The sequence below is a fragment of the Camelus ferus genome, chromosome 35, assembly GCF_009834535.1.
Source record: "Camelus ferus isolate YT-003-E chromosome 35, BCGSAC_Cfer_1.0, whole genome shotgun sequence".
Classification (NCBI taxonomy): domain Eukaryota; kingdom Metazoa; phylum Chordata; class Mammalia; order Artiodactyla; family Camelidae; genus Camelus; species Camelus ferus.
The window spans coordinates 14,776,407-14,790,665 of NC_045730.1; the positions used below are offsets into that span (position 1 = coordinate 14,776,407).

At 38.1% G+C, this 14,259-nt stretch overlaps 1 protein-coding gene across 1 annotated transcript in view; it reads right to left on the reverse strand.

Annotated features, from left to right (window-relative positions):
* Positions 1-14,259, reverse strand: part of MRC1 (mannose receptor C-type 1) — a 90,814-nt gene that overhangs the window by 61,315 nt on the left and 15,240 nt on the right. The window contains exons 3-5 of the mRNA XM_006192292.3: positions 13,558-13,731; positions 9,526-9,690; positions 1,114-1,227 (exon numbers count right to left, since the gene is read on the reverse strand). Of these exons, the coding sequence (XP_006192354.1) occupies positions 1,114-1,227; positions 9,526-9,690; positions 13,558-13,731 (453 nt within the window). The remainder of the gene's footprint in view (positions 1-1,113; positions 1,228-9,525; positions 9,691-13,557; positions 13,732-14,259) is intronic.

Sequence of the window (14,259 nt, forward strand, 5' to 3'; positions counted from 1 at the left end):
ATGCAAAAACCATTCAATGGCTTTAAAAAAGAAGTCTGACCATATGAAGAACCACCACATCAGTGTTTTCCACAGCAGAACTAGTAAATGAAGATGTGGCCCATCCTCTCCCACAACTAGGTAGACATCACCAATCCTTAACTGCACTCTTTCTTCATAAATCAAGATTAGTACAAAATGGGGGTGTGGATAGGGAGTTTAGAATCATATTCAACTCAGTGCCTTAAGCGGCTACTAACAATGGTTGATATGGGCCAATAAGATGAAGATATTTCATCATCACTGGTCCTTTTGTTTACTCTCAATAATTGCCATATTTGCAAAACATCTTTATTATTTAGTCTCCTTTTATGTTCTGTTACCTCAGTGTTATGATAATGTAGAAATAATTAGTTCAGAGCATTTTCTAGCCTTCAAAAACCTGTAAAGTTATTGAAGACTTGATCATCCCCTGTTTTTCTACAGATGAACTATGAATTGTCAACAAAACTGCTAATGAATTATTATGCTAGTATGGAATATTAAAATCTGTGACTGATATTATTTTTAGCCCAACTCTATTTGATTCAAAACAGGAGAAAATGGTGTTCCTGTAGACCTTAAGATCATTATAATAGGCAGAAATATTGCAACTATCTCATGGGTCAAGATAATGAGAAATTCTCCAGCCCCACCCCCCTCAAACTTAAATTTATCAAATTCATAATGTGTGTAGATATAAATAAATATTTATAAAATCTTTGAATAAACTATATAGCATTATATATCTTTCATAAATATAAAATCAAATTTTTGAACAAAACACCTAGCAAATGAAGGATGTACCAAGAATATACACTTTAACAGTCTTACATTGATTTGTGTGATAATCCTTCCAGACAAGTCCTTTTCCCAGAAAGCTGGAATAACATTATAGTTTTAGCATATTCAAATCTAGTTGACAGATTTCAAAGCAAGGTGAGAAATGGACTGTATTTGATGAAGTCTCCCAATTCTCCTCTTTGAGATCTACATGTGAGATGATGAAAGTTTCCATGGCATCCAGGTAAATTAAATTTAGATGACTTCAGCCAGCTTAATCCTACCTGGTTAATCAGACAAGTTTTAGCCTACCTGGTAACCAGTTCAGATATCGGAACGGGCTGCCCCCACTCCACTGCCATCCACTGTTGAAACTCAGACTGTTAAGTCCAATCCAGAGTCCTGAAGTCAAGGTACTGGTTAATCCTATATGACAAAAGCAAAAACAAAATGAAACTGACATTCAGAAAAGACAGTGAAATCAAATTCAGAATTAAGTGCTTGAATCAAAAGGTATTAGAGGGAAGTCATGAAACTCGTGCCTAGCACATCTCCTTTGATTCTCCTAACAATCGAAATCGAGTATAACTGTTACCTCCATCGGCAGGTAAAGAGACTGACATGAGGACACAGGTAAACTGGTAACATTCTTGCTAAGGTTCTAATCTAGGTGTGACCAGGGTTCAGCCCCGTCATCTGCACTACTTACTGTAGGATGGAACGAATGTGCTTCCAACTTGGATAAGACTCCAACTATCATCAAATAAGATTTTTTTACTTCACTTTAGAGTAAAAGTGAAATTTATTTTATATTAAAGTCACAGTATTCTATCATGAAAAAGTTTAATAGATATTTCAGTCTATCACTCTAATAAGTTATTACCCTGACCTCATATTTCAGAACTTACATGAAGAATTTTATTTAATGACATTTTTAAAAATCAAATGTTTTCCTCATTAAGATGATGACTAAAATCTGAACACTAAGTGCTTATGCTGCCATGAACAACACTTTATTGAGGCAGTTAATAAATCATAATTACAAGGTTTCAAACTGTATGTAAGGCCTGATGTGAAATTAAAAAAAAACAAAAACAGAAGCAACATGGACTTCAGTCCATGTTAAACACTATTATTATCTATAACTTAAAAAATTTTTTTATTGAAGTATAGTCAGTTTACAATGTTGTGTCACTCTCTGGTGTGTAGCATAATGTTTCAGTCAACCTATAACCTTTAAAAAGCCATGGATTCTCTGCCCTCCCCACATTGTTTTTAGTTGATTAAAAAAGAGTTAAGAAAAAAGAAACTATCCTTTGTGTTAAATAAAATACCAACCTGAAGTGTCTGCACATGCTGGTAAACATAAATAGGCCACTTTATATTTACTGTTCTCAGAGGATAAGACTCCCCAGTCAAATCTTTTCAATGGTGAGAATGACCACTTATTATATTCAGCACACTGTTTTTGCTCATTTTTAATCCTCACAAACTCTGATTAGGTTCTGCCATCTCCACTGTATACACGAGGGACTTGACACTCAAAGAGTTTAGATGTCATGTGCAGAGCTGAAATTTAAACCTAGGTCCTTATAATATCAAATCCCAGACTCTGTAGTTCCGATGTAACCAACTAAGCTATCCAAATTCACTCAAGTTTTCCCCAATTTTTCATTAGCTTCTATATACCCACAGTTCATGTTACAAATTCAAATGAATGGGGATTCCACTCACTGGATGCCCCCCAAAATCACACCTCACATTTATTGCACTCCAATGCCAAGCACAGATCACTCTCTTAGAGAACATGTAATCTGAATGCTGTCCTTAGCTTTCTCAGCATCTGACAGAGAGGCCCTTGCAGAGGGAGAAGCCACTTGAGGATATTGACTAGGTTGATACTGATTAGGTAGGTTGATGCTTAATGAGCTGGAGTTATTTACTGAGAAGTAAACCTTACTGTATAATTTCTTTAAATAAAATAATAACCATGGGATGAAATTAAATGCTGGCATGTAAAAATCAGTGAAAATTAATTCAGATTCACTTACCTTTATCAAGTGTTCCTAGAAAAAAGAAGTCTGAGTTAGCAGAGCTCTCACACGTGGGTACTTTATATACCTTGGGAGGTTTATATGGTATTTTTCTTTCTCTTTCTGGCTTTGCAAATGGCATTATTCTTTTTCATGGCTGAGTATTATTTCCTTGTATAAATCTATTACAACTTCTTTATCCAATCATCTGTTGATGTGCTGTCTTTTTTTTTTCTTAATTGAAGTAGAGTTGATTTACAATGATGTCTGTTTGATAACAGCCATTCTAACAAATGAGGTGGTATCTCATGGTGGTTTTGATTTGCCTTTCTCTGATGATTAGTGATGTTGAGCATCTTTTCATGTGTATGGTTTTTTTGGGAAAATGTCTATTCAAGTTGTTCTGGTTTTTTTTTTTTTTTCCCAGACTTCTGATGCTGAGTTGTATGAGTTCCCTGTATATGTTGAATTTTAGCTCCTTATTGGATATATCATCTGCAAATGTCTTCTCTCATTCAGTAGGCAGCCTTTTCATTTTGTTGATAATTTCCTTTGATGTGCAAACCTTTTTAAATTTGATACAGTCTCATTTGTTTATTTAGCTTTTGTTTCCCTTGCCTGAGGAGATATCCAAAAAATTACTGCTGAGAATGATTCAAAGAGCATACTGCCTGTGTTTTCTTCCAGAAGTGTTATGCTTTCAGGTCTCACATTTAAGTCTTTATTCCATTTTGAATTTATTTTTGTGCCTGGTGTGAGAGAGTAGTCCAGTGTGATCATTTTGCATGTGGCTGTCCAGTTTTCCCAACACCATTTATTGAAAAGGCTGTCTTTTCCCCATTGTATATTCTTGCTTCCTTTGTCATAGATTAACTGACCATATAAGTGTGGGTCCATTTCTGGGCTCTCTGTTCTGTTCCATGAATCTTTGTGTCTGTTTTTGTGCCAGTAGCATATTGTTTTGATTACTATAGATTTGTAATATAGTTTGAAGTCTGGAAAATGTTACCTCCAGCTCTGTTCTTCTCTCTCAAGATTTTTGTGGCTATTCAGTGTATCGTGTGTTTGTATACAAACTTCAGAATTGTTTGCCCTAGTTCTGTAAAAAAAATCCCATTGGTATTTTGATAGGGATTGCCCTGAATCTGTAGATTGCCTCAGGTAGTATCATCATTTAACAATATTCATTCTTCCACAAGAATGTTTCTGTGTCATCTTCAATTTCTTTCATCAATGTCTTATAGTTTTCTGAGTATAGGTCTTCTTACCTTCTTGGTCAACTTTATCCCCAGATATTTTATTCTTTTTGATGTGATTATAAATGGGATTATTTTCTCAGTTTTTCTTTCTGATAGTTCATTGTTAGTGTAGGGAAATCCAACAGATATATTTATGTTAATTTGTATTTTGCAACTGTACTGAATTCATGTATTTGTTCTAAAAGTTTTTTGGTGGCATCTTTAGGATTAGTATCATGTCATCTGCAAATAGTGACAATTTTAATTCTTTTTAATTTGGATTTCTTTCATTTATTTATTCTTATCTAATTGCTATGGCTAAGACTTCCAATACTATGTTGAATAAAAGTGGTGAGAGTTACCATCGTTGTCTTGTTCTTGATCTTAGAGAAAAAGCTTTAAGCTTTTCACCACTGAGTATGATGTTAGCCATGTGCTTGTCATAAACGGCCGGAATTATGTTTAGGTATGTTCCCTCTATACCCATTTTGTTGAGTTTTTATCATAAGTTAATGTTGAATTTCATTAAATGCTCTTTCTGCATCTACTGAAATGATCATTTGATTTATATTCTTCATTTTGTTAATGTGATGTATCACATTGATTGGTTTGTGGGTGTTGAATCATCCTTGCATTTGAAATAAATCCCACTTGATCATGGTGTGTGATCCTTTTAACATGTTCTCAAATTCAGTTTGCTAATATTTTGTTGAAGATTCTTGCATCTATCTTCATTAGGGGTACTGACCTATAATTTCTTTGAATTCTTAAACACTGTACTAACTTGAAGAATAATTATCTCCATACTTACAGAGGGGTATACCAGAGGAAATGATTCTGAAAGTAGCATTTCAAACATGTCGAATATAGCTGTTCCCAAAAATCAAATTCTCTGGTATTTTTAAAAACGTATAATAAAATAAGCATATCTAAGTTTTTAAAACTCTAAATAATTCACTGACTGTAGGAAGAATTAAATTAGATTTTGCCTGAGATTGCTTAATGAAATTACTGTGTTTGGCATGATGAGAAAAAGATGAAAGGTCTTTAAGGCAATTATCTATTCTTCTTTGACATTCCTCATCTACTCTAGGTACTCCTGGGTTTGTTTTGAAGAATTAAATTAAGTAATAATTCTTAAAACGGGGTCTAGCACACAGTATACGCCCCCCAAAATATAAGCTATTGCAATCACTATTCTTCATGGTGTTACTATTATTATTACTACTCCATGTTGAATTAGGGTTGGCAAAAAGTGTGATTTAGAAACAAAATTCAAACTTTGTGTTAAATATATCACTTAAAGGTAATGAGCACTTTTTTCTCTAATGTGCTTGTAATTTTATAAAGAACCTGACTAAAATTTTTAGTGTTATTATATAAATAATCAGTTCCACATGCTAAACTTTTTAATTTTTAATTTTCCTGCATGTATTGTCTAAAACAGTTTATACCTACTTTTGACCTTAGTTATAAGAGAAGACGGTTTCATGTCCAATATTACACTGTATCTTTCTTCTCTATCTTGTGGTCCAATTTGTTCTCCAACCAGCACCACAGGAAGCTGGCGAAAACAATCAGAGTAACAAGCCAATTTCACTTCCTCTATCTTATTTCAGTTCTGTAAATATAAATCCTGTGCATACGTGGTTATAAATCTGATTCAGGAATGGAGGATTCAGTAGCGTGTCCCAACGTTTTTGAGGGTAGAAATAGGAGAGAAGATGATGAAATGATCATGGGTGATGGAAGAATTGGCTACTGGGCAGAAGCCGTGAGCCCAGGAGATAATGTGAAATCAGATTGCCAGTTTAGGATAAATTTACTGGAGCAAGGAGCTGTTGACATCTAAATTAAGCGTTCTGTTTAGTGCTTTGGGGACCACCAGATTCCCAGTTACTTTTGAGCGAGACCTGGGCAGAGTGTAATGGAAAGACAGCGCTGAATTACAACTGAGTTACTTTCTGAATACGCGGCATTAGGCAAAATTTGTAACTTCTCCCTCCTAGTCTCTTAATTTATCTATGAAGTAAGGACAGTAATACTCATTTACGAGGTTGGTGTCAGCCTTGGAAATAAAGCTCGGTGTCTGGCACACAACAGCTGTTTGATCTCAGAGTCATAAAAGAGGCTTACACTTTTTCAAAATATGAAATTTACTCCTCAAAAGTCTTACATAAATATTTAAAGGCTATTTGTGCTTTTTAAAAAATTATACTGGCATATTTCCCCAAAATGGAGTCGATCACAATCCCCCTCACCCACATCATGATTTTCTTTTTAGATACTTCCTCCATGAATGTCAATAAATCCCAAACATTATGAATATCTTCTCTCCAGAAAAACAAAATTCAGTTTTATTTTTGAAATTTCCCCTATCAGACTTTTTTGGCTCCTAACGCGTGGTGTTTTTGACTTAAAGCAAAGCAGGAAATACTACAAATCTCATTCGAGAAGTCATTTCTAGCCAGCTTTCAGTTAAAATGTGCTGACTGAAATTCCGGAGGCTTGGATAAGATTCAAATAAGTATTTGAGATGAACTCAGCCTCCCAATCTCACAGGGCTTGTTTGCTCTCCCAACGGACAGAATAATAGCCCTTGTTGATTAGGGAAGCATTTCCTGCAGCCCGAGCCTGACAGCAGGGGGCCGAGGCAGGATGCATGGAGATGGGGCACAGCCTCTGCCCAGATGGCCCCCTCCCGCTAAGCAGCCAGGCAAGAGAGTTCAAAGGTAACCTGTGCTCTGCCCCTTGGTTTCCAGGAAGCCAGAAAACAAGGAAAACTCGAAAGAGTCAAGATAACACAATCCACAAACAGATCTTTAAAAAAAAAAAAGAAGCCAAGTGAAACCATTTCAACACAACTCTGATAGATTTCCTCCCCCCCATGCAAGCCAGTGCCAATCACACCAGGATTATCTCAGTGCATCCTTTCTTTTCCATCATGATCGACACAAATTTAGTTTTGTCTCTTTCTGTGCTTTCTTCTCTTTTTACTTGTTTTTTAAATACATGGTTGTAAATATTGATCACCCTGTACTTTGTCCCAATACCACATACAAAGACCCCAAAGATCAACATAAAACAGAATAACCGAGCAGATGGAGGCATAAACCCATCTCTGAGTTTAGGAATGCCCACAGTGAGGTCCCATTGCTTTTCCATCATCAGTCTCCTTAATAATAGCTGAAAGAAGATGGTGGCCTGCAGTCTACACTGAAAGGAGAAAAATGTTCAATGTTATACCTGGTGCCCAGCTATTGCGGGGAAGGTTTCATTCCAGTGGGGCCAGTTTTCATGATTAAGTCCTCAGACTAGGAGTAGAAAAATCTTTCTTACCCAAGAACGCTCTGTATATTTCACAGGGTTGTGTTAAATAAATGCCTATCACCATTTTTTCACCCACCTAAAATAGAATGCAATAAACATCTTCAAATTCAATTTAAAACATAATTACTTATAGGAGAAATGTGTTCCAGATGACAAAGCATATCATCCAAAAAGAGTTGGAGAAAGCGAAACCCTAGATGACGAGGCAAGGCTGGGGGCACGCTCTGTCCCTTGTACGGGTTCACACACCCTCCCCCTAACAGATGACATCACTGTGGCAGAGACGCCTCAGGCCATCCCCCCAGGGTCTCCTGGCTTCACAGAGCCAGCACCCAGGCAGGTAGACTCCTGAGTCCACACTCCAGCACTCTACTGCCTAGTGTCATCGGACGGAATCCGTAGGCATTGCTGACACAGCAGGAACTGACAGAATGCTTTGCCAAGTGTGGTCCCCCAACCACTTGCCCCCGAATCACCTGGAAATTTGACAACATGCAGATTCCTTGGCCCCACATCACACCTACTGATCTAGTCTCTAGGGTTTGCACTTAGGCATCTTTACGTTAACAACGTTCCCTGTTTGATGAATAAGCAACTTCACATTGTAAGTTAACTGTCTTCTCGCCACAAGCTGACCACTCGTCCAAACATGAGGCTGAATTTCCAAGTACTTTTCTGGTGCTGCGTCATCATCTGTCAGTCAGCAAACATCCACTGAACTGTCTTCCTTGGAAGGTTCTGTGTGAACCTCTTTGGGGTGGGGAGGACATCACTATTCACAAGACATGCCTTATTTTCAGCCATCTGCCCCCCGAGTCCATTCTCCACACAGACTTCAGTTGGCTTTCTGCACCGCACTCAACTATAACTCGTATCTACTTGCTTGTTTTCTTGTCTATGTCTGTTTTCCCAGTTGGACTTTAAGCTCCATGTGGACAGGACGTGCCTGGCTTTGGTTACCATCATGTCCCTAGGACCTAGCATAATGCCTCACACACAGACACCACCCACCCTGTTGAATGAATGAATGAATGAATAAAAAAAGATTGTATGTATAGTGTTTTGGGGAAGTGGGACATATGTAAGTAACTGTCATAAAATTGGTAAACAAGTAAAAGAAATGCAGATGGAAATGGAAAACACTGCAATTCAACTGTATAAAATTTGGGGAACTTCAGGGACAAGAAGTGACAGGGGAACAGATGTGGAGGCAAGAAAGTGTGGCAAAGATGAGGAACTTCAAACCTTTCTTTTGTCAAGACTGTGAAATGCATGAAGGGGAACAGCAGTGAGTGGACAGACGGCCGCCTCTGAATGCCAGGCAAAGGTGTGTCGCTAATTATTTGATACGAAATGAGAAGCCACTATGGGCATTTTGAACACGGTGGCCATTGGACCAGAGCTGTGTTAAGCTAGCAGCAGTGTCAGGGTGAACTGGAGGGGAGGGGGTTCTGGGGAAGAGGGGGTGCTCGTTCTCCCACATTCATTTCTGGTCCTAATCTCCCTGGTCCCCAAGTGTGGATTTCAGAAGCTAAAACTGATCTCAAGCAAAACATTAGCTCTTTTAATCTTCACAATCTTATAAGAACAAATGCTTAAACAAACAAACACTGCAGAAAGAGAATCAGTAAGACCTGAGCACCCATAGAGTCTGGAGTTGAAGAGACAGGAGACAACAAAGACAGCTCTTTACTTGTTCTTGCTTGTGGTGGCAGCATTTCATTGAATCATATTAAATTCTCTGATGCTAATGGGAAACCTGGGACCTCAGGTTAGAACTAGCCTTCTTGACCAGCATGGTACCCATGCCTTGTGTCCCAGAACGGCATCACTAATTCATCGTGGCATCTTCTACTCTGAGCTGAGATTAATCCTCAGAATCTTTCTCAGCCCAGGTCCTGGAGTCTGTCACAACTGATAGAAGAAAGTTGGCTCATGAGATGACATCTATTTGCCATCCCGAGTGTCTTTTTCAGGGTGCAAATTTGTCACACCCTCAGCACCATCTGTTCAGGACTGACTATCATGATGTCCATATTTACTCGTGCTTTCTGCTTTAAACTCTCTAGAAATAAAATAATCATGACCCCACTCACAATTTTGTTTTCTTTTCACATCATTACCTGTCAGGTATGTTTGCTCGTGTATCTCTGTGATGCTCAAGAGTTCAGCATTCTGCTGTTGGCAGCTCTTCCTCGCCTGGTGCCAAGTTAAAGCAGACTTGGAATTTATCTGGTAGGAGATGCTGGTCAGTGGATCTTTAGTCCATAAGCTTTCGCTGCCCTCAACTGTAAAAGAAGTCCAAAGGAATTGGCTGCATTATGCACGGAAAAGACTTTCAGGGAACAATATTTTTTAAACAATCTTGGTATTATTTAAAAGCATTATTTAGTGCCTAAAGTATTATAGTTCTTTTCTGTTTTTTCTTTCTTTTACTTAGTTTTCGAGTGACTATGAGATTTTCCTCACTTCTGAGATAAAGATGGGGAGTTTTCAAAAGATCGACCATGTTCAGTCTGTTTCATGTGCCTAAAGAAAGGAAGGAAAACACTCTATTTTTCCATTAGAACTTTTGAGATCAGATGACTTGGGAAGTGAGGCAAATACAAGGGCTTAGAGGTACCAGCCTGACTGCCTTCACCTAGGAAAAAAAGATAAAAGGAGAAGAGAAAATAAATATGTCTTCTCTCAGCAAGGAGTATTTGGCCTGAACATTCTAGTCTGGTCTTTTTAGATCAAAGACACAGACATTAGAGGGGAAGGTCATGGATTCCACGGAATCCAGCACCTCCAGGCACTGTCACTCACTCTTGATTTGACCTGAGTTAAACTGCTAACTTCTGGAGTCTCATTCTCTCATCTCTAGAATATATTAAATATAGTAACTCCTGGCAATAATAGATGTTGATTGTTAGTTTTTCTTCCTTCAGAGTGAAAAAAAAACCTCTTTTAGCTTAGTTTTTTCTTTGCTATTTTATGATTTCCAATATACTCTATAAACTAGGCTGTGCTCTATGAAAGATCAATAATATAGCTTGATAAATATTATTGACAGCATTTGACATACAAGATGTCTGGAAAATCAATTAACAAATGAAATATTTTTGTGTGCTTCATGTTATAAAATTTTCTCTTTTGTCTTTTTAAATAATATAAAATTCCACTTAACAAGTCACGTGAAGTCATAACCCTATTTATTTGTAAGGAAGAGAGAAGTTACATAACTTCTCAAATTTTGAGAAGTATTCTACTTGCTAAGAAATGGAACAGTTTCCCGTACACAACCTACATTCTATAATTGCATATAATTGTGATTCTTTGTATCTGACAAGTGAGCTTTTCCTACGCATACCACATACTATGATATGAAACCTGTGGTCTACGAAACACCAAAGAGGAAGAAAAATATGTCAAATCTTCACTCAGGCAACAGCATAGAAATTTCTGAGATATTTTAACTATAAAATCATTATACATTTCTATAAAAAATAAATTTGGGTTAGTAATGTTAAATTTAAATTACCATAACCTGAGACCTTACTTAATATCCAAATGGATTCTTTTCCATGGAAGCGAGATCATTCAGGTGAGACTGGCTGGAGGTTTATTTGAACATGGAGATGTTTTAAATAAATATTTTTAGAAATTTGGAGGCTTTTGCTTGTAATATGGTAGAAAATGTGAGGCAGGTGGAAAAAGGGGCGAGGGTGATTTCTTTTCATCCAGGATTGAAGGAAAGGGATATAAATGACTAAAGAAAGAAATGCAATAGGACCCTTCATTTATAGGAAAGTATATTTTGCTCTTTAAATGAGGGAATTCAAACCTATTTTTCAATGAATGCATTGGTTTGCTGAGTCTACATCTCCCCAGATTGTTGCAATTCCCACGACAAAGCAGCACACCTGACACTGAAAGCTAAAATCGCAAACTATGGAGAATTGAGAGAAAGGGGTCTTTTTCCTTTTCCTGTTCTCCTGATAGTCGAAAATAAATGTCTAAATAGAAGGAAAACATTACAGTAAACAATGCAAAGGACAATGAAGAGCAAATATTTAGTGTCACCAGGTCAGCATCTGGGACCTCATCTTCCTGTATTGAACCTGCCAGTTTAAGGTGAATATAAAATAAAATGTTCTTTTGAAAGGAACACAAAGCAAAGACAATGAAACACTTGGGGAAATTGCAAAGCCCTTTAAGAAAGGTATGGCATGTATAAAATGTGCTTAAAAATTTTAATGCATATTGAAATCAAACAGGTTTTTTTCCCCCAGTTTTTACAATTATTTCATTTTATATTTTAAAAAAATCAAAATATATAAATTTCTCTGGAAAACACAATTTGGAAGTAACAAGCAAGACTGAAAGCTTATTCTAGAATATAATTTATTCCTCCAACACACATCTATCCAAGGTAGGGAATTTTTTTAGGATTAGTGATGGGCCACTCAGCCTCCAGTGAATAATTCGTTACATCATAGATGTGACCAACAATGCCTCTGTCAACACCATGTAAGGGCAGATGTTATCACGGGACCCATGAGATATGTAGCTCCAAGAAACTCCATGATAACACATTCAGAAAATACCATTCGTATGAAGTCAAGGAGAAAGATACTCCTCAATCACTGAACAAGAAATATTCCTTTATCTTAGAGGTGGGGGGAAGCTCAATTTTGTCTTGTCTTCCAGCAAAAAAACACAGAGGTCAGATATCTAGTAACCTATAAACCTTTCACATCTATAGACCTTTCATGGGAATCAAACCTCTAAAGGTTGTTATAAAAGGGAAATACATTTACCCCACCCCAGAATGGGAGAGCAATACCGCCTGTCTACATGGGAAGCCCAGTGTGTTTTCGTGGGTGTTTCCCCCAGAACAGAGGAATTACAATAATCTGTGGGGCTAAGCAATCAAATGAATTTTAGTGAGATGTTTAGGGATTACAATTCAAAAGAGATACATAAGCATGATTCTTGGAATTCTGGCTTTAACTTGACACATGTAAATATTTTGGTTAATTGGACAGTTTTACAATAATTCTTGGAATAACATGATGGTATGGATGTGTGGTCCCAGAAGATTAGTGGAAAGCAATGCAGATGGTCTCACAGCCGTCCTGGACCGCATGAGGCTCTGTCGCCACACCTGCCCCTTGGAGTACAGCAGCCGAGAGAATTCTAGATAACAGCAGAAAACAGGAGCTCTGATCCATGGAGTCTGAAGGAGCCAGGGGCCAGGCGGTAAGAAGTTCAGGAGGAGGAAAAGGAAGACAGGAGAAGGCAGCAGCAGGAGGAGCACGTGGAGTGATGCGGAAGGCAAGCAACAACCCGTCCTCCTCCGCCTTCCCCAGCCCCATCCCTGCCTCCCGACCCGGAGCCCTCCTCCACATGCCACAGCACCTGCTGCCCTGCTTCTCTATAGACCCTTGAGCATGGAAAGAACGCCAAGAATTCTTACATTCTGACCCCTTCCCATCAAAAGAATGTAATGGCACCTATTTGGCATCACGGCAATAATACTTCGATTTTCACATTACAAACGCTTTGAGCTTAGAAATAACGCACTTCTATTGACACTGTGTTACATTAAATGATACTCTGCTTAAATTAAATAAAATGTAAGAAGAGTACCATTGCTCCTATTTTCACAGTGAGGAGCCCTTTTCATGACACTGACACAAAATTCTGGAGCCCCCCCAATCACTCTCTCTCCATCAAACCCTATGCTGTGGCATTGTTCCAATTCTACTTTTGATTTATAGTTTAATAAAGGTAAATCAATGGGGAGGGGAGGGAAATGGCATGGCCACCTCTGGTATTAAGTATTCATCATATTCAGGTGTAATTTGCCCTGAAGTCTTAGAAAATAAAATTCAGTAGCAGTGAAATTTGAAGAAAAGAAGTAATGTAAATTAAAAGGTTACTCGATGCAGCCAGGACTGAGAGTCAGAAGATCTGCGTTCTGACCTTTAGCCAATAGAGACCACTCCATCCACTATAAAATGAGGGACCATGACATCTGTAAAGGGTTGTGGGGGAGTATGATGAGATAATACGTGGAAAATCACTTTGAGGAAAAAATATCCAAGATGCACACAAGGTCTTATCACTACTCAGTGGGTCAACATTTTCCTGATGATAAAGTTACTTACATTTCAACGGACAATATCCAAATAGCTTATCAGCATCATAATCTGTAGTGGTTCCACACCATAGCCATCCGTCCGGCCGCCCCGCATTTGTGCAATCCGCGTACCACTTGTTTTCAAACTTGAATGGGAAAGCGCAGGCAGCTCCGTTCGCATTCCCGAGGAGTGTGTACATGGCTAGAAGAGACACATCCACTTTCACTTAGAATGTAAGTGAACCTTCTGAACGTTGACTTTCCAATCAGAAGGATGCCACAAGAATGGGTCTCACACTTCGCATCACACTTGGTACTCCCCCACTGCAGGAAATTCCTTTTTTATTTCCCTTCTCTCTCTCTACCGCAGTCCTGTGCTGAGACATCCAGCAGCCTGTCCTCAGGAATAACTCAAGCACCGCTTCCTTTCTGCTGTCTTGTGGCACAGATTTTTCCTCTTTCCTCCCATGCCACAAAAGTAGTCATCTCTGACTTCTGCATTTCCTCCAAATAAAGAAAAAGCCATCCTTCCTCTTGGTTGGAATCACAGAATGATTGAATCTCTAGACTGAAAAATAACCTAATAACAGTGTAACCCAAACACACAGTCAAAACTTAACACCCTTCTAACCACTTCCAGTCAAGCCAGCCCCCACTTGGGTCCCTCAACAACGTCCATGAGAAAGGGTAGGAATTTGCACATAAATCTCTAATCCACATCCACATGTAA